Source organism: Sitodiplosis mosellana, unplaced genomic scaffold (genome assembly GCF_009176505.1).
Source record: "Sitodiplosis mosellana isolate CC-2019 unplaced genomic scaffold, AAFC_SMos_1.0 Smas_scaffold_17, whole genome shotgun sequence".
Classification (NCBI taxonomy): domain Eukaryota; kingdom Metazoa; phylum Arthropoda; class Insecta; order Diptera; family Cecidomyiidae; genus Sitodiplosis; species Sitodiplosis mosellana.
The window spans coordinates 1,517-21,470 of NW_022595259.1; the positions used below are offsets into that span (position 1 = coordinate 1,517).

The 19,954-nt window shown below is 34.6% G+C and overlaps 1 protein-coding gene across 1 annotated transcript; it reads right to left on the bottom strand.

Annotated features, from left to right (window-relative positions):
* Positions 1-5,765: 5,765 nt before the first annotated feature.
* On the bottom strand, positions 5,766-14,831 carry LOC129568127 (uncharacterized). Its single transcript, XM_055445694.1, has 3 exons — positions 12,839-14,831; positions 9,224-10,280; positions 5,766-7,490 (listed from the first exon to the last, which is right to left on the bottom strand). The coding sequence occupies exons 1-3, from the start codon at positions 14,736-14,738 to the stop codon at positions 5,900-5,902; spliced, it is 4,548 nt and encodes a 1,515-aa protein (XP_055301669.1). The 5' UTR covers positions 14,739-14,831; the 3' UTR covers positions 5,766-5,899.
* Positions 14,832-19,954: the final 5,123 nt, after the last annotated feature.

A 19,954-nucleotide genomic window follows, 5' to 3' on the forward strand; every position in this document is an offset into this window, starting at 1 on the left:
CTGTGATTGCATACGTGTGTGCGGTATTTGTTTTCATTGAGTTTGCTTGAAAGAAAGAACAAAGTGCAAAATGGAATAATTCGATGGATTTTTCATTCGATTTCAAAAATTTAAATTTTGGATTGAAATTCAAACTTCTTTGCAATTCGCCCGATGAAACTATTAACCCTCTAATGCATATATTTTATACAGAGCTGGGATTTTTTTCCCATGCTTATTTTACCTCATAAGCACTTAAAAAAATATTCATAATCTGGTATAATGCTGGAATTATCGATAAATCGCAAAAATCAAAATGGTCTTATAAGTACAGTCATGCATTTACGACCAATATGGAAATTGCGAAGTATATGAACAAACCGAATTTGCATAGCTGTACTTATAAGAACAGCTTGCAAATTGAGTGATGTTGACATCGGAATTCGTGAATATCATTTTTTCTGGATTATTTGTGATAAAAATAGGTTAAAATAAAATGAAAATAAAATTCCACACTAAACCAAGCACACAAAATATCAAACAAAAAGAAATCCAAATTGCATGGCTGTACTTATAAGAACAGTATGCAAATTGACGGACAAATGTTGCACAATTGTAAAAAATCATTGAACTTGAACTGAATTTGGTTAAAAACACTCCAAATAAGCAGAAAAAAAAATTCCTGAGGTCAACAAAATAATTTTATTCGATTTAATCACGTTTCAAAAACAGGACACGAAACGAAAATAATTTATTTTTACGGAAACGTCGTTTTCTTGTACAAATGTTGTCATAACTTGACACTGGTTAACCGCACACAAAATTGTTATGAGAAAGAAATGTGATGAGAAAGAAATGTGCGCTAGTGTTCTCCAACGAAAACTGTCATACATTATTTTGTGACATAATCAATGATTCGCATTATAGAAAGGTTTAAATGAACCAACCTTATAAGTTCACGTATGCACTAGAGGGTTAATAATGAATTTAACTTCTCTTATGCCTTCGTGAGAAAAACTCTCTAAGTTCAATGTTCCGTGTAATGGAACCCAGAGAGAAATGTTATATGGCACACTTATCTCAAATTCAATTTTTCAAGTAGTAAATCTTCAAATGGAATGAGAAAAGCAAATACTTGAACTGAGCTTGGGTCATGTGTCAGCGTTACTTGGGTAGCAAAGAAGATTTTATTAGGAATAAAGTGTGTGCACTGTACAGTTTATACCTAAATTGAAAACAAAATTGCTTTTTTTCTGAAAATCCATATTTCACTGTTCCTTGCAACATGTTGTTCATTTTGAAGTGGTCAAATTGACCGTATGCTCGAGTAATAGGGCAACTCAAAATACAAAAAAACTGCCTTTACACTCAGCCGAAAGGCAATTTCTTTCATGTTTGTGTGCATTAGTTCAAATAAATAGTGTACAATTTTCCAAGCCGTTAGGCTGATTTATGTTGGTTTGAACACACCGATTTTTGTGTGTAAAAAATGAAGCAGATTTCATGTCAAAACAATGAAGCCAACAAGATAATAAAACAATACGAAGATATTTTTTATGAATTCCATTTTGTAGAAAGAATTTTTCTGAACATTTCAAATTCGTCGTCGCCGTAAGGAATGAGAAGTTATAGTGATATGACTAAAAGTAGACAAAACTAATTTCAAGTACGTCGTCACTGGTCACCACCATTGACATCGGTGATTGTGAACCCCGTCAGCATTTTGTGGTTGAAAAACTCGCCAAATCTGTATAAAAACAATGTTTGTTCATTTCATATGTTTAAAAAATCGCCGGTTTTATTGAACAAAAAATTTATTTTCTTTAGAATTCTTAGCTATTGTCCAAGATTTTTCATCCCTACTTGGCTTCTTTAATGTAAATATTTGGATCGGTTTTCGTTGGTAAGCAGACACCAACGATGGGCACATTTTCGCCACTTTGAGCATAGAATTCATCGCGAAACTTTACAGCATTTTCGTATCCTTTCGCCGTGTCAATAAAATAGAAAAATGCTTCGATTGGAATTGTTTTGGTGTCGTTTTCATCCCAACCTTCAAGTCGAAGTTCACTATTGGAGAACGCGTATCGTGTACCATTCTGTAGGTAAGAATTTGCTTGCATAGCCAGTGCGAAATTTTCCGCTGCGGTTGCCTCTTTCGATGTATCAAAACCGCATTGAGAAGTGGCAAATTGTTGTTGATCTTCCTCTAATTTTTTGAAATGTTCCACCCACATTGAAAATGTTGTAATATTCTGAGCATCGCATTGTCGACTCAATCCGGTTGCGTCATTTCTCCGTGCGCCACAACCGCGATCCTTACGCATATCAGTACGTGCATCGATTGGGAATGTACATAAAACGTTTTGTGTTATCTTGTGACTTGGCGCTTTTAAATGCGGATACAAAATGAATCCAGCATCATAACCCTTTCCCAACCACGAAAATGGATGATCGCGACGTAAGAAACCGAATGCAAATGAATTCTTTTCCTTGTCAGATTGTTTTAAGCTCCATGCAAATTGCTGTCCGCCACTCAAACGAATACCTCGGATAATAATCCCCGAACACTTGAATACTGGTTGCTTCTGATTTTTAGTATCGAGACATTCGGTTATCTCGTCGTTAGCACGTTGCGTTAATTCATCGGCAATATTTGCAGCGCATATTATTACCGAAAAACTAATCATGATTAACACACTTAATTTTGCAAATGACATTGTGCAATGACCTTGATTTGGCTGTTTTTTTGTTTTAAATGATCAAAATCAGTATTACGTAGTTTTCTCAGAAGTTGGCGTTCGAACACAATTAATTACACTGTGACTAAGACCAGGAGTGACTGTGCTTTCCCAAGCGCAACTCCACACTTAGCTTCTAAATGTGACACCGTAGTAAGTGTGGGCAATGGGCATACGTTTTGCGAATAAGCGACAAAGAGAATCGAAACAAGTGTGCGTGTATTAGTCGCTACATTGAGTAGCATCGCATCAGGCTACTCACTACCACACGCGCACTTGTTTCCATTCTCTTTGTCGCTTGGGTTTATTCAGCGTTCAACAATTTTCGATCGATAAAAAAACAGAATATCGCTAATTATCTCAAAAAAACATTGTTCACACGGTATACGTGCAAATAGTTGGCACCATATAACAGCGCGCTCATGCAAACTTACCACAGCTATTTGCGCTTATACATGACGATACACTTTTTGCGACAACAACTTAGGCAACAATGTCTTATCAGCAGTTTAATCATGGGACGTGTTGAGTGGCACGAAGAAGGTTTTATCAAAATCAATAGTCAGAACAGACGATCAGTACTCATCAATATCGATTCCTAAGATAATAACTTCAATGGGTTTTTACATGTTGTCGATATAATTCAAAGAAAATAAGGGATGGGCATGACTTCTATGCGAATTTGTGAAAAGAGAAAGAAGAATTTCTTTGCAAAGAAATTGGATGCTCAAATTTCAAAATTTGCAATAATCTGATGTTAGTGTAGTTTTGAGTCGATGGTCAATGATATGGAGGAAGTTAACCCAGGCCTCCCAGAAGTTAACCCAGGCCTCCCAACCCTTGTCAGAATGTATTCTTGGCACATATAAATGATAACGACTTTTTGCCGAAGGTACTTGAGCGATAATCGGCTTTTTTGGTCGTATGCCTACATGAATCATGATTACAATAGCTACTTCAGTGCAACAGTCGGCAAAGAAAGTAAACATCTTTTTTTACTAGAATTATTCCATTCATGACGTGCAACATGTGTAAACTGTAGAGCAGTCAATGCCAGATAGCTGAGGATATATGCTGAGCATAGAAACTCAGCAAGCTGAGATTGGGATATTTTGACTTTGTGACGTGCTATTCAAACAAATTTATGATGGAGGGGAGTTTGGAACACATTTTCCATTACACACCGTGACTTCATCAACACTCCACCAAAATTCCACATAAATTTGCACGAATAATGGCAAGTCACAAAATCCAAACTTCCCAATCTCAGCTTGCTGAGTTCCTATGCTCAGCATATATCCTCAGCTATCTGTCATTGACTGCTGTAGAGTCATGTTAAGCTCAAAATGGATTTTATACACTTCACTTCAAATATCCATTGTTTTCATTTGTTGTCTTATCGCGCAGAGTCCCCATATTAATTGCTAATTGTTGTTATCAGTTAAAATAAATCTGAACTATCGTTCAGGTACCTCTCGACGATTAATCTCTGATTAAATCGAGTTAACTGGCAATATTTTCAATTGAGTTCATTGCATTGGACTGACAAAGAAGATACAGTTGCAGTTACAGTTTTGTTTAGTCAAAATTGGCTTTTCTACGACAATATTTCAAGCGTATTTTTAATGCATTGGTCGCAAAAAAACATCATAACTTTTGTTCTATAGAGCAAATCGAAAAATTCAAACAAAATGCTATGAAACGGATTCCATCACAGTGTTATGAGCTAATATCATAAGAATAATCATTGGGATTAATTGAACTTGACGTTTCCGTGCTCATTTTTGCCGATTTCATCAAACTTTGGCACAAGTGTCATAATCACAAACGCAACCAATATTAATGTATTGCCTAAAAATTATGCGATTCATACCTGAATCGGCGAAATCATTGTTTTAGTTTTGAAAAGTTATATTCCATTGTTTCTTGATACATTTTGTTCATTTTCACCGTATGCTTTCACTACAAGCGCCACAACAAATTCGAAATAATACATATGTAGTCAGCAGAAGGGCAATTATATTCGAATCAATTCATACACGCAAAAGCAGTCCAATGAAAAAAAAATCATTTCAAACTAATTTAGGTTGAAATCCAAAGACTTTGTTATGTGAACAATATAGTGAATTTTAAGTGAAGCAAAAAAACTTAGCAGTTTGATATGGAACTATTTGCATTGTAGAGAGAATTTTACAACAGATTATGAACTTTCAAAAGAGTCATGTCAAATGAAAGGAATTTTAGTTTCTTTCTGATTTTCTTTCAGTCGAACATTGAAAGCGACAATGTTTCTCGACTTTGAGTAAACTGCTCGATGTGAACGTTATATGAAATCAATCGAATAAGCAATTTTCAATTCGCAACACAAGTTTTTTTTTTCGTCATCCATAAAAACGAAGCGTTTGGTCAACTTTCACCGCATATGTGTTTGAGTTTTGTTATTTTTTCGTTTCACATGAAAATAGTTTAGATAGCTTAGATAACTTGATTTCTGTTAAATGAAGAAATGAAGTTGACTTTAGGTCGAGACAAAAAGAAAATAAGTTTCTCTAGACTAGCAAAGAATAAAGAATTTTCTAAAAGATCAAGAGCATTTCGATGGGAATGAAGCCCATTCATTAGAACATCGCGATTTTCGTTGAAACTAGCGTTGAAAGTAACAGAGTTGCTTACCTTTTTTCAAGAGTCTCACCATTTTGTCAACATATTTACCGTTTTTCTTTGAAAATCAAACTTATTTTTTGCTCTTCTACGTTTTCTTCAAGTTCTTACCTTAATTTCTTAATTTCCGAAGTCTTATCTTACCAATAAACTAGTGCAATTCTCAGCCGACGTTTGAACTGAAATCGCTTAAATCGCAAAAGACCAAACAACAAAAAAAACATGATTTAAAAAAAATCCTTGATTTTTTTGAAGTGTTCAATTTTTAATGGATTTAAACAAAATGCACATAATTGCGATTAATCCGATTGAAAGAATTTCTACACTTTGAAGACGCTTATTTTTGACCCACACACAAAAAAAACAAAGGAAGGTATAAAAAAAAGTAGAACAAAGTAAAAAAAGGTAAAAAAGTAAAAGAAGAGAAGTGAAAAACTCAACATGAAACTTTGAAAATCAAATAAAAAATGAACCGAGATTTGTTGATCGAAAGAAATGAATTGATTTAAACAAAAATGTTAGAAAATTTCGTTTGAATTAACGGTTTGGATAGCGTTAGAAACTTTACTTAGGATCATATTGTCGACTTGATTTTCATCGCTTTGGACAATGTATAGCGTTTTTGACAAAATATAGCGTTCGTTGTCTCTATTTGGCGTCTGGATTTCGTTGGATGTCTTTGTTTGCTCATTCTTAATGGCATTGAGTTCGGAGCGTTCATCATTTTCAGCAATATTCGAAGTAACGGCAATTGTATTCGTTGGTGTCGTAGTTTCATCCAAAGATGCAGTAGAAACTTCATTTTTTTCGGTTGCATTTTGATCGGGTTTTACCAAACGACATTTCATCGGAACTAACATAGAAAACAAGCAGCCCCTTTTTGAGTCATCCTCGTTCATACGTGCACACGACCATACTTTGTCGGTATGAATGCTTAGGAATAGCGTTATTTTATTGAAACCGTTGATTTCTTCGATGGGGTTGTCTTGAAGCAAAATCTGCCCGAAGAAAAGCGCGGACATAATATTTGCATCAATGGATTTAATGAAATTTTTCGTAAGATCTAGTGTAATATCTGATGTTTCAAAATCTTTAATCGATCCAAAGGTTCCTGGTTCAATTTCAGTTAATTCAGTTCGCGATAAATTCAAATAATTCAGATACACGAGATCAGCGAATGTTTTGTTGTTGATTTTACGGAGTGGATTTCCACTCAAATCCAAATATACCAATTTACACAGATATTTTAAGTCATTCGATTCTACTCGCGCAATTTGATTCGACGATAAATCCAAATGAGTCAAATACACTTGTTCACTAATTGGTTTGTCAATTTTTGTGAGTCGATTGCTTTCCAAGTTGAGCTTTTGCAAATTAAAATCGCCGAACAATGCAAAATCACTGATTGTATAAATTTTATTGAACGAAAAGTCGGCTTCGATGAGATTGTCGGCTTTGTGAAGCAAAAATGATGGGATCTGTTCGATTTGGTTGTGTGACAGATCTAAGGTGACCAATGCGATGAGTTTATTGAATATTTGTGCGTTCACTTCACTGATGTTGTTGCGAGAAAGATTTAAATGTTTGATCTGACTTCCACCGTGCACAGGGTGTGAAACGAATGCATCCGGATCAATTCGTTCAATTTGATTGTTTGAAAAATCAACGTTCGTTAAATGCATACAGTATAGGAATAGTTCGGCTGGAACTTCCGTCAATTGATTGTGTGAGGCGTTAAATATTTCCAATTGACCAGCAACATCAAATGAGTGCGATCCAAGCGATTTGATTCCAACTTTTGATACGTCAAACGATTGAATGTTGGGATATGCAGAGAAAATTCCCCGTGGAATTTCGTCAACTTTACAATTATGAAAGGAGATCGTGTGAACGTATTGGTTTTGTTCCCCATAGGCGAAACCGGGTGGTGGTTCGGTGAAACTTCTCGAAATGAGGTTAGAAACTGACTCCTCGCAATCTCCTTCACATTTGAATGTTAAATTAAATCCATTGAAGGGTTCAAACGCAGGAATCCCGAATACGTTACAATTCACCGTTAAAATGGACAAAACCAATAAGAGCACGCAACAAACGAATTTCATTTTGATTGTTCACTTCAAAACATTACAACGAAAAACACAGATTTTGGTTTTCAGTAAACACAAACTGAACAGTTTGAATTGAATAATTTATTCTGACGGAGGAATGGATTGATTTGATGACCGAATGGTTTCGAAAGCAACACTCAACTGAATTATGGCTGAATTGAAATTGAAAACGAATGCCAAATTGGAATTAAAAATGTGCTGTATGTAATCAAATCGAAGTATGCTAAAGGAAGCATGAATTCGCATTAAGAAAACAGCAAAGCACTCTTTCCTGGCCAATAAATAAAGAAAGACAGAATGAGAGAATGAAAAAAACTCCATTGCAAAGAATGAAATCGCTGATTCCACTAAAAAAACAGGTGCAACAGGAGAAATTTATCGTTTTTTCTGTTTGAATCGCTTACTTGCTTTGGATTGAATGTCCGTAAATTGAGCCATTGACTTGGGTAAATTGTTGAAACAGTGAAAATAATCAAACGTTCAACTTTTTTTGAATGAGACCGCCACGAATTTGAGTTCTTGAAAGACGTTCTTTGCAACGAAATAAGCTGTTTTTAAACGATTTTCATGGGTTTTTGGTTTGCACTTTATGCAACATTTTTAGTTTTGTTTGCAAAAAATGCCACCTTTTTCATAATATTTCAAATCGAACCATGACAGCGGCAGATGTCATTCACTAAAATATGGAACACGTGCAAAGTTTTCGATTTTTTACACATAACGTTTTTACTCAATAGAAATTTTTTTCATTGATGAAATGATAAATAAAGGATAGTTCGAACCAAACGATCATTTAGTTGTATTTGATCGAAAGGGAATGAAAAAGATGGTTTGTGATTTGTTTCGAAAACTACATCTAAATGTTTCTTGTTGCATGTTTTCCTGCATTTGATCATATTCGCAATAGATTGCACAGGCTCGTGTAATGCAAAAAAAATAATCCGAAGTTCATGGCATTTCGAATCAGCAAAAAAGTTATACACGCAAAATCGCACAAAATCGAGTTCAGTACTTCCTTTATCCTAACATTTCAACTAAAGTCTACGCTTTTCACTCACCTTTTCTGAAATAGTTGAATTTTTATGTCAAAATTGGAAGATAAATCGAAAAAATGACATTTTCGAAAATTCTATCGAAATATTCTATTCAGATCAAGACAAAAAATTGTTCTCTTCTATAGAAATGAAACCCAGTTTGCAAATGCTCGTCATAATGAAGAAGCCTTGTAATTTCAATGATCAGCATTGAAAGCCACAACCTACCACTCTTTCCGAATTTTTACTCTTTGATTTTTAAATTTGTGTAAATTCACATCATTTGCTTGCTCTTCTGAAATACAAAATTCTTTTACTCTAGTTATTAACAACCAGAGCTCATTGAAGACGTGGTAAACGCTGAAAAGAGACGGCACAAAAGAAACTCCTTTGATTCTACTCAATTTACACACTTTAATATAACAGAATGTATATGATTGAAATTAATCTGTGGTGGCCGTAGAATGGCTAAAGTTGAAAACAGTACTCCAAAATAAACACAAAACAGTTCGCATAAAAATAGAAATTGAACTCAATTTTGAATTATCATGTGGGTTGAATTTTGAAATCAGTTGAAATTTGGTAAAAATACTAATATTTTAAGCAAAATTTTCTAATTAAATCCCATAAAAATATCAATTTTCTTGAATAAAATTCAAAATATACACTTCAAATCTATTTCATTCAAACTACAGCTCACTGCATGCTAATGGGCTTTTTCAAATTGGTTCCAATATGAATGCTTGTGGTGACAAATAGTTCTGTGAAGTCATTCAACTCTTCAATTGGATTTTCATCAATGAACAGCATTCCAAGGGAATGTGACGGCGAAAAAATGTTACCATCCAGTATTTTAATGTGATTCTTTGACAGCCACAGTATTCTTAAAGCTTTGAACGATGAAAATGTCCCCGGTTGGATCTCAGTTAATTCAGTTTGCGATAAATTCAAATATTCCAAATTAGCCAGACCTGCAAATGTTCCGCTGTTCAATTTCCGAATTGGATTTTGCGACAGGTTCAAAAATACCAATTTCTGTAGATATTTCAAGGCATTTGTCTCCACTTTTGTGATTTGATTCGATGAGACATCCAAATGTGTTAAATATAAATTTCCGCCGATTTTTATATCCAGTTTCTTTAGATTATTATGCGATAAATTCAACACTTGCAAATAAAAGTCCTCAAAAAATCCAAAATGACCAATCGTTGCAATTTTATTGTACGAAAAATCAATATCGATGAGCCGATTGCATGTACGGAACAAAAATGATGGAATTTTTTCGATTTGATTATGTGTCATTTGAAGGCTTTCCAATGCGACGAGGTTTTTAAACATAGACACTGGCAATTCAGTGAAATTGTTGCGGGACAGATTTAAATGTTTGATATGGCTTCCCGAAGGGTGTAGAGTGAACGCGTCTGGATCGACCCATTCGATTTGATTATATGAAAAGTCTACATCCGTTAAATTGGGCGAATATCGAAGTAAAAATGCTGGAACTTCAGTGATGCGATTATGAGACGCATTCAATGCAATCAAATCAGTTGCAAAGTCAAACGATTCCGGTTGTAGCGATTGTATTCCAACATTTGATATGTTGAACAAATGAACGTCAGGATATGCAGAGAATATATTGTACGGCAGTTGAACGAATTCACAATTCTCAAAACTTATTTCTTCCACTCGTTGGTTTGATGCTCTCACAAATGTCGAGGAATCAGTGATTTCGTCCGAAAGTGACATTTTTCGATCGCCTTTCGGGCAGACAATTTTCAAACCCCTTATTTCATTATTATAATCACAATATTGATAGCTCAATTTGAAATCATAAGCAGATGCACAGTTCACGGCCAAAATGAAACCAATCAACACATTTTTTAAAGAAGCGATTTTCATTTCAAATTTGATCTTTTTGTTTTCTTTCGATTTATGAACATTGAACAATTTGAACTAACAATTGATTCAAAATGAATAGATGCGTTTTGTGACTGAACGGCTTGAATAGAAATTTTCAACTGAATTTCAGTCGAACACATTTGAAAAGTGAATGTGGTAAGATCCTAGCACAAGCTCCAAAGTGGAGCATGACATTGAAGTGAAAAATGCCAGAGACTAGGTTGTGAAATTGCTGATTTTGCGGAAGAATACGAATTTTTATTTATTTTTAGTCGTTTTATGTATACAAAATGAGGTAACGATGACTTTGCGAATTTAGAATTCGATGAAAATTCGGAATTATCTTTCAGTTTGAGTGAAATGATCAAGAAAAGTCTCATGAAAACGATACTTTGAAGCGCAATAATGGCCATGCAATACGCCTTCATATGGTTGCCTCTTTGTGTGCATTTTAACACTGGCGGAAATGTGGCTCGATCCAAAAGTTTCAGCTGTGGATTGTTCTTCAAATCTAAATGATACAAATCGGTAATGTGGTCAAAGGTATCGCGGTATACATCTCTTAAGTCATTATGGCTTAAATTCAAATAGTCTAGACACCAAACGTGTGCAAAAGTACGATAGTTGACTTCTTGAAGTGAATTTCCACTCAAGTCTAAATGAAGCAACTTTCTCAAGCTTCTAAAGGCGCCGTCAGCCGATTTCACAAGTCGATTGTACGATAAATCCAATTCAATCAAATTCGATACATGGTTGAAAATCCGTCGATCAAAATTCATCAGCCTATTGTGTGACAAATTAATTTTCTGTAAAAATTCCGCACGAGCAAATGCTGTCGTATTGATTTTTGAGATTTCATTGAAAGAAACATCGAATTCCAATATTTTTTCGCAATTTCGAAAAACAAACGATGGAATCTCGGTGATTTTGTTGTAACTAAGCTGTAGTTGTTTTAATTCTTTAAGATTTCGAAGGGTTTGATTATTTAATTCATCAATGCTATTATGCGATAAATTTAAAATCTCAACTTGATTCGGAACAGCAAAAGCAATTCAATCTACAGTCAAAGCATTTGAATATAATTCAGTAGGGAATTCGTTTATCAGTTTCAGTCCATTTTATCATTTTCATGGCCAAAAGCAGGATATACATATATAATATATATTATTATATATACTTTTTTCTCACATGTGAGGAAAAAGTTTGGCTTATACATTTGTTCATTATCAAAAATTCATTTATTACGCATACGCCTAATCATTGAGACTTGATGTAGAAAATGTGCCCAACGAGACATACGACATGCATTATTGGCTTGCCTGCCTTTTTATGGGAGTACATGAAAAGAGAAAAAGAAACAGAATGACGGCTAGAGAGGCACAAACAATTTATTTTCTGGATGTGTAATCGGTCATAGATAAGATTTGTGGGTGCGTCGTTTGCATCATTGAACAAGTTTTTTTAGCTTATCAAATTGAAAATACTACGAAGCAATGATTCAAGCAAAGGCATGAAAGAAGCTTGATAAAACGCGTAATGTGTTACACATTCGTCAAAATATTACGAATCAAGTCAGCAGCGAGAAGAAATCATGAAAGCAATGACTATAAATAAACGAAAATAGCAACAAGTGCACACGAATAAGTGAATTACGCAAGAAATCGACATTTCGACTATACTTACCTACGCTTTACAAGCCACTTTGCAACGACAGTTCAAGTTACCGTGAAATATGATCGCCAATTGTGATTTTTTCATACTCGTTCATTGTTGTGAATCATCGTTTTAAATAAAACAAAGAATCAGCCGGGAAGCAAAATTGAATCGGTTTTTAATTCAATTTCTTAATTTTTTTTTTCAAACGTGATTCTCTGCGTCAAATAGCCTTAGCCGAAAAACTAAAATTGGTCGGATTTTTTATTTCGGCTGAAAAAATAAAGAGCAAAATAAAAGCTAATTTGGGATTGAATAGAAAAACAAGCAAATTTTGAATTAAATAAAACATTATTATTATTCAACAGTCAGATTTAAAGTGTCGGCTTCATGTTTTTCCCTCGTTCAGAAGTATACAGTTTCGTTCAAAATACGCAAATAAAATTAAATAAATTTACACCAAATGTTTTTGTTTTTGTTTGTTTTTTTCTCTTATGAAGTTATTTTGATTTGTGAATTGAACCTGAAAACAACTTTTTTTTTCTCAAAAATTCCAAAACAGTCATTTCTCTCTAGAAAAACAAAAAATAATTGCAAGTAACTTCACTTCCGATTTTGCATAATGGTATATGATTTTTAATGTCATCAAATGACTCAAATTTTGCGAAAGAAGTCGAAAACTAAACTAAACAAATGAAGATAAAAAATGCAAAAATATCATCTCTCTTTAAAAACACCTCTCTGTGGATATATATAATCTAATTGTGATCCTCAATTTGAGAGCTGCATCCATTTTTCACAATTTCAATCACTTCATACGTGTGATTCTCAATTGAGTTCATTGATTGCGGCAACTCAGCCGGCTTAACTGTTTCCACGTAATATTTCACATCAAAGTCAGTTCTGTGTTCGTCTCTCTCCTTCTCGAGCATTCGTGTGTGATGAATGAGTCGTGTAAACAGCAGCGCTGCAATCGTAAACCCAACAGTCACTATGCATATCAGAAGGTATAAGTATTTCTTCACTAGCGTCAATTCGCATTCGCTATTCACGTGCGAGTGTGTGTGTTGTGTGACGTTGTGTCCGTGTTTTGTTGATATTGCACTTTTTTGCTTCATATTTCTTGCTTTAGCTTCCAATTGAGCACTTTTATTTGTTGCAATCACATTTCCTTCATAAAATTCACTATTTTTAAGTGTTTTAGCAATTGTCGCACTTTCAATTGGATTAATTGTCACCGTATCAGTAGAACTAATCGATTCATCAATCCAGGAAAACGTAGCATTTTCAATAAAATCCGATACAGATCCAGATCCAATGGTCCCATTCGTCGTTATCTCCCTGGTTTCATTCGCTGAATTGCATTCAATTCGAATCGAAATTGCGTCAAGGTGTTTCCATGTGATCGCATCGAACAGCTGATCTAAAAACGTGCAATTGAAACGGTTGCTATCGATGCCAATAATTTTCGTATTGGGAATTCGTAGGCTGGTAAATCCTCGTAGCTCACGCAGCTGATTATCGGCGATTACAATCAACTCCAAATAACTTGACTGCGGCGGAAGAATATCAGCATCCAAAGTTTTCAACATATTCTTTGACAAATCCAGAACTCGAAGGCTCAGCAGAGGTGAAAACGTACCCAATCTGACCTCTGTCAAGTTATTTCGTGATAAAATTAATGTCTGAAGTTTCAAAAGATTGCTGAATGTTTTATTGTCCAATTTTTCCAAGAAGTTACTTGATATGTCGAGAAGCACCAAATCGCGAAGGCTATCGAATGTGTCCGGTTTCAAAGCGTGGATTCGATTGCTTGACAAATCCAATTTTTTTAATTTCGAATGATTGTCGGAGAATCTTTTTTGAAACGTAGTGAGTTCATTGTGGGATAAATTCAGATATTCAAGTTTAAAATCGCCGGCAAATGCAAAATTGTCGATTTTCTTGATTTTATTGTACGAAAAGTCCACTTCAGTTAATTTTTCGTTTTTGTGGAATAAAAATGACGGTAATTCAACAATTTTATTGTGATCCAGCCGTAAGTGCTTCAATTGAGTGAGCTTTTGAAACATTTCCACATTTAATTCCACAATGTTATTGTGCGATAAATTGAGATGGGTCAAATGATTTCCATTGGCAAAAGCGTGAGCGTGAAATCGGACAATTCGGTTGAAAGAAAAATCAACGTCGATGAGTTTTTGAGCATTTGCGAATAAATTCGATGAAATTTCGCTGATCTTATTGAACGAAGCGTTTAAGTTGGTTAAATAATGGGCTTCAGCGAAGTCATCTGGATGTAGCGATACAGTACTGATATTTGCCATGTTTAAAATGCGAATGTTGTCGTAAATTTTGAACAATTTGTCTGGGATTTTTGGTAGCACGCAGTTTTTAAAGCTGACTCGACCGATCATAAACTTGTAAAATCCATCTTTACACTCGGTTGTGCGACACTTGCCTTGATTTAAACATATTGGCTTGACCCATGACGGTTTAAATAACGCCGTTTCACGATATTCTTTCACACAGACTAACGTCAAGTTACTCTCCGCATAATTGCCGTCGTCGTAATAACATTCGCCAATGTACTGATTTTGTAGAGTAAACACCACTTGATTCACGGTTGACATTAATAAAACAGTGAAAATGATGTGAATATCCATTTTTGCAGGATTGAACTGGAACGAACACTTTCGAAATGGAATGTCCTTTCAGAGTACACTCAAAATAACAATCAAAATATCCGAATCACCGATCTATTTAATCAAATTGATCACTTTTTGATGAGGCTTGTCAAATGTTTGTCTTCGATGTTTTCAATTGATCGAAGTACTTGAAGGAATTCGTAAGCATGAAGAACTAAGATAGTGTGAAAGTGTTGTAAAACTGAAAAAATGCAGTCGATGAGCGTGAAAAAGTTGATAGGTTCAAACAAGTCGATGATTTTAAGTCAAACTATCTCGATTCACTTTCCAAAGACTTCAGAACTGAAAAAAACTACTGACTTCCAAACTAAAAGTGAAGTCAACTTTCCAGGCGAAATTGCGGTAAAAAAATTTAACAAGCTGTAGAACCTCTTCCGGTCGATGAGGCTGAACTAATTGGACGTTCCATGAACGATAGTATCGAAGGTACTAAAAACTACAAAAATTTGGTGTAAGAAAAGAGTCATATTTCATATTTTCATTGCTTTGGTTCAATGTGTTGAATGCTTTCAAAACAAAACAATAGCAAACGTGACCAAAACAAACAACAAATTACCTAACTTGTGTGAAAAGAAGAACCAGACTTGTGTCGCGAAACGATTGTAATTGGATAAATTACCTAGAAAAATGGTTTGCTCGATTTGAAATTGGGTCATCACGTGCATGCATTGCCCTAAATACAGTCAGTTGACCGACGATGAGCATGAAATATTCACGTATCGTCAAATGGAGGATTTCTGGCTATTGGTTAGATGAGTTTTGGCTCAATTCATCGATTCAAATCGTTTGTGCTTGAATCTTTTTATCATATTTTCCGAAAAAATCGACGTTTTTTATTAGTTTTCCAAAAAAAAAACAGAGATGACTGAAGCGCACCGAGTGACCGAGCAACGGCCGCACGGACACTGAGTTTGCGTGCTTAAAACATGCTCAGTGCGATATTGCGCTGCAGCACAAACAAACCCACTCCATGAAGAGAGTATAAGCGCACCAACGGAGTGTGCTACACCGCACTCGTACACAACGAAGAAACAATAGAGAGGATATACAAAGAAAGAAACACAAAGAAAAGGATAAGACAATACACACTCAACTCTTTATATGTGTGTATAAACCATAATAGGCAACAGAGTTAGAGTGCGCACACATTTCTTAACAACAAAGTAAGAGTGCGCACATAAACTCATAACGAAGTGAGTGTAAACGCACAGAGCAGAAAACGACTCTCAGTTGAGTTGCTGAATACGCTACTGAGCGTGCGCTTAGTCATCTCTGAAAAAACCCACTTTTATTCACTTGAAATTTGTTATTTTTAGATTTTGCAGTGGAAGAAAAAAAAACTCAACAAGCTAAAAACAAAATTGGATCAAAAAGTTTAAGTAGAGAAATACAGGTTCTTGTCCAAAATGACGTTATATTTTACAAAATCTGAAAATTGAAAAGGAAAATGCGCTGAGTTTGAGAAAAGCTCACACAAAATTCCAAAAGTGACTCTATGAGCACCGTGAAGGCTTTATGTTACAATTTATGCATTTTAGAAAGAACAAGTGAATGAATTGGTGTATTTAACCTAGTTTATAATTTGGCAAATCACAGTTTGCCAAAATCTGGGCTTTACAATAAAAATTACCAAGAAAAATACTAAAAATACTAAATAATAAAATAAATCAAATCACTTATAAAATAAAATCGTGTTGAAATGCTAAATACATTTAAAAACTGTGACTGTTTTCCCACTTTTGATTGGTTTCTTCCGAAAAGTGTTCTTCCCACTGTGATATCTCAATCGAATCGATGTTCATTGATCGGGTTTTTTTAGTCGATTGATTCAATTTTCTCAAGTTGTGTACATGTAGAAATGTGCTTGATCGAATTTCCGATAAATCGTTCAGCGATAAATTCAGTGAATAAACTTCACGAAGGCTTTCAAATGTCCTTTTCTTGAATTCTGTAACAACATCTCTCGACGAGACTAGTTCGTTTGATTCGTGTAAACACTCAAATGAATTTGCTTCTATAATTGTGATTTCATTATTCGAAATGCTCAAGTAATTGGATTTACGTTGGTATCGCTTATGACGTTCATTCAATGCCGTCACTTCAACTCCATAATCATTATACGAACAATCGAGATATTTCAAATCGTAAAAAGATAGCGACATTTTATCGACAATTTTTGTTACGTTGTGCAATGAACTTTCCAATTCAAAGCGATTTGCCCTTTCCAGACGGTATTCAATTAGTGATGTCAATTTGAAACCTCCCGTGTTTTGATGCGTACGTGAGAAACTGTGACTTTCTATATTTTCGAGAAATTCTTCCGAAGTTCGTGGCCATTCATAATTTTGGAAATCTACTACAACAGATCTATTCCCCACTTCCGTACGCAGATTGTCCATGTGTTGTTGTTAGGCTCCTTTCCACAAATCAGCACCAGATGTTTTCCCAAATTCAATTTTTTTTTTCTATTTATAAAAAGGTGTCCACCAAATTTCACTTTTCAATGTTCTACAAGAATTAATTATTGATAGATTGCACTATGATCGCACACAGAAATTTCAGAGCAAACCAGAACCAAATTGCAATTTGAAAGTAGGAAGAAACAAACTTTTTGAAGCCCAGTTTGAAACTGTTTTTATTCAAAGCATTCTTCCGTATTTAAATCAATAAACATAAAAAAAACCATGGAAGTGAATCATTCGATCATATAATTTCCGTCTTTCGATGCCCTATAAGGCATCCATACGGTAGTCACCAGAATGAAACATGAACATATTTGGAACCATTTTAATGCACAAACTTAAAAGTCTTAGTCATAAAATAATGTCCAAAAGTTTCATTAAGCATTCACATTTTGGAAACGTTCCCACCGAAAAAGAAAAATACTCAAGCATTATCAAAACGACGACGACGACGTCATTGTTTGTATAAAAACAAAAACAAATAGGGTATCTCTCTATGGTCAACATAAAAAAAATATGAAGAGAGGCAAAAAGCGCAAAGAGAGAGAGAGAGAGCATTTGAAAAGCTTCAAAGCAATTACTAGGCAGAACATTGGACGATAAAACATATCTGGAACATGGATGATATGACCTGCATACGTTTTCGGCTGTAGAATTATCCCATGAGATTCGTATACTTGAACAGATGGCGAGAATGACGTTATCACAAGAAGTATTTACAATCTCTTATCAACATTATGAAACTGACGAATTTCTCTTTTTTTTTTTTTTTTTTTCATCAAATTACACCGAATGACTGCATCACACATACAAACGTGGTGGGGAGCTTTGTGTAATGACGATGTGAACCAAATTCATTCATTTTGTTTTTTGTGAATAAAATTCACACGGTGAATCATGTAAATTTCCAAAGGTCATCAGGAAGAATTGTTGAAATTTTCATCATTGCGATGAATCAATTTAATGACCAGAGTTCAAAATAAATAAATTAAGTGTGCGTTGTTGAGTGGAGAGAAAGGAAGAGAGGTAAGACGGTAGGCAACTTACCCAGTGAAAATGACAGTTGTTTTCTTAATTGTGTAAAGTGGTTCCAGAATAAAATATGTTTTATTCGTTGTTTACAGTTCCTGTTTCATTGACAAGTTAGAACGAATTGATATCTTTGGAAACTTGACGCTCTTACCAAACTTTTACTGATGAAGGGAATAAGGTGTTGGAGAACCATTAAAACAAACGAAAATTCACTTGAATTTAGTGATTCTGCATTCATCATTTAGTTCATTTTTTATTTTTTGATTGTTCAACTAATTTAAAAATTTTAAGTTATTCAAACATAATAGTTTGAGGTGGCAAAGGATTCATAATATTCTGTAAAGCAACTCTATTTCGAGATTCAATAACGCGACAAATCCATACGAATGAAACATTTTCTTGTGTTCTAATGAGGAAGTCAGCATTCTGTCAAAACTGGAATTGAATTCATTGATTTTTTGTTGAAAAATCATTCATAAATATTTAAATTCAAATTGAACATTGACAGCACTGGTAGCAGTGCTACTATTACGATAGCTATCCCAAACAATGTGAAACGATTTTTATGTCCATCATTAGCTGAAGATGGTTGGAGTGGCATTTTATCGGATCTACTTTTAAGAGCTGATAATAATGGAAACAGCAGTGAATTAGAACGTTTCTCATTTTCTTCCGTAGATGTTTCACTTGGAGAAAAGGTGGATGTCGTCATGTGATCTTCGCGAATTTTTACATTTTCGGTGGTTTGATGGAACCTTTCATCATTTATTTTTTTAACAATGGTTTCATTATTCACTATTTTCAGTGCATCGTTGATATTTTCAACGCTTGATTCGTTAGTAGTTATTTCTGGTTCGAGTATTATGAATGATGATGTAAAAGTTTTCTTGGTTCCTTCTGTTGATGCTTTGCTTGGAAAAATACTGGATGCTGTCGTGTGGTCATTTTGAATCATGCCTCTACCAACTGTTGACGCTGATACTTCGATTGTACTTGAGATTCCATTACGATCGTTGCCATTGACTTCGTCTTTAATGTCAGTGCAATTAAATGTTGAAGGCATCATATACTGTTCCAAAGTATTCAAGTATGAACAGTTGAATTTATTGCTGTCAGCGCCGATGATTTTCACTTTGGACGCATTGTTAAAACCATTCAACTCATTTAGTTGATTATTCGCAATCATAAGTAATTTCAACGGCCATTGCCAAACTCTGACATCCAATTGTTTCAATTTATTGTTTGATAAATTCAACATCTTGAGACAAAGGTTTGAATCAAAGGCTTTTAGATGTATTTCGTCTATTTCGTTGAATGAAAAGTCACAATCGCTGAGGAATGTCGAATCGTCAAGCAATCGCTCTGGAATTTTTACAATTTTATTGCGCGAAGCATTCAAATACTTCAAATGTGTGGCTCCTGCAAAATGTTTCTTTTGAAGCCACTTGATACTGAGCAGAGATAAATCAAGTTTATTCACATTTGTATAAGCACTGAAAAAATCGTCTGGAATTTCTTCCAGTTCACAATTATCGGCAAAATTGACTATATGAATGGTTGCTTTACAGAATGTATCATCATTCTTTTGATTTTGACACTTTTCTCCACAGTTTTCTGACTGAAAAAGAACACTTTTGGCAGTAGTCCCACAAAGGAAAGTTAAACGGTTCGAGCGTTTCA

Excerpts from the sequence above, each read along its gene's own strand:
- LOC129568127 (XM_055445694.1), bottom strand. The coding sequence starts at position 14,738 with ATGGATATTCACATCATTTTCACTGTTTTATTAATGTCAACCGTGAAT. Across the intron at positions 10,281-12,838 it reads CTCTCAAATTGAGGATCACA|GCGATCGAAAAATGTCACTT; the intron begins ATTAGATTATAT and ends TCTGCCCGAAAG. Across the intron at positions 7,491-9,223 it reads AAAAAGCCCATTAGCATGCA|AATCAAAATGAAATTCGTTT; the intron begins GTGAGCTGTAGT and ends TTTGAAGTGAAC.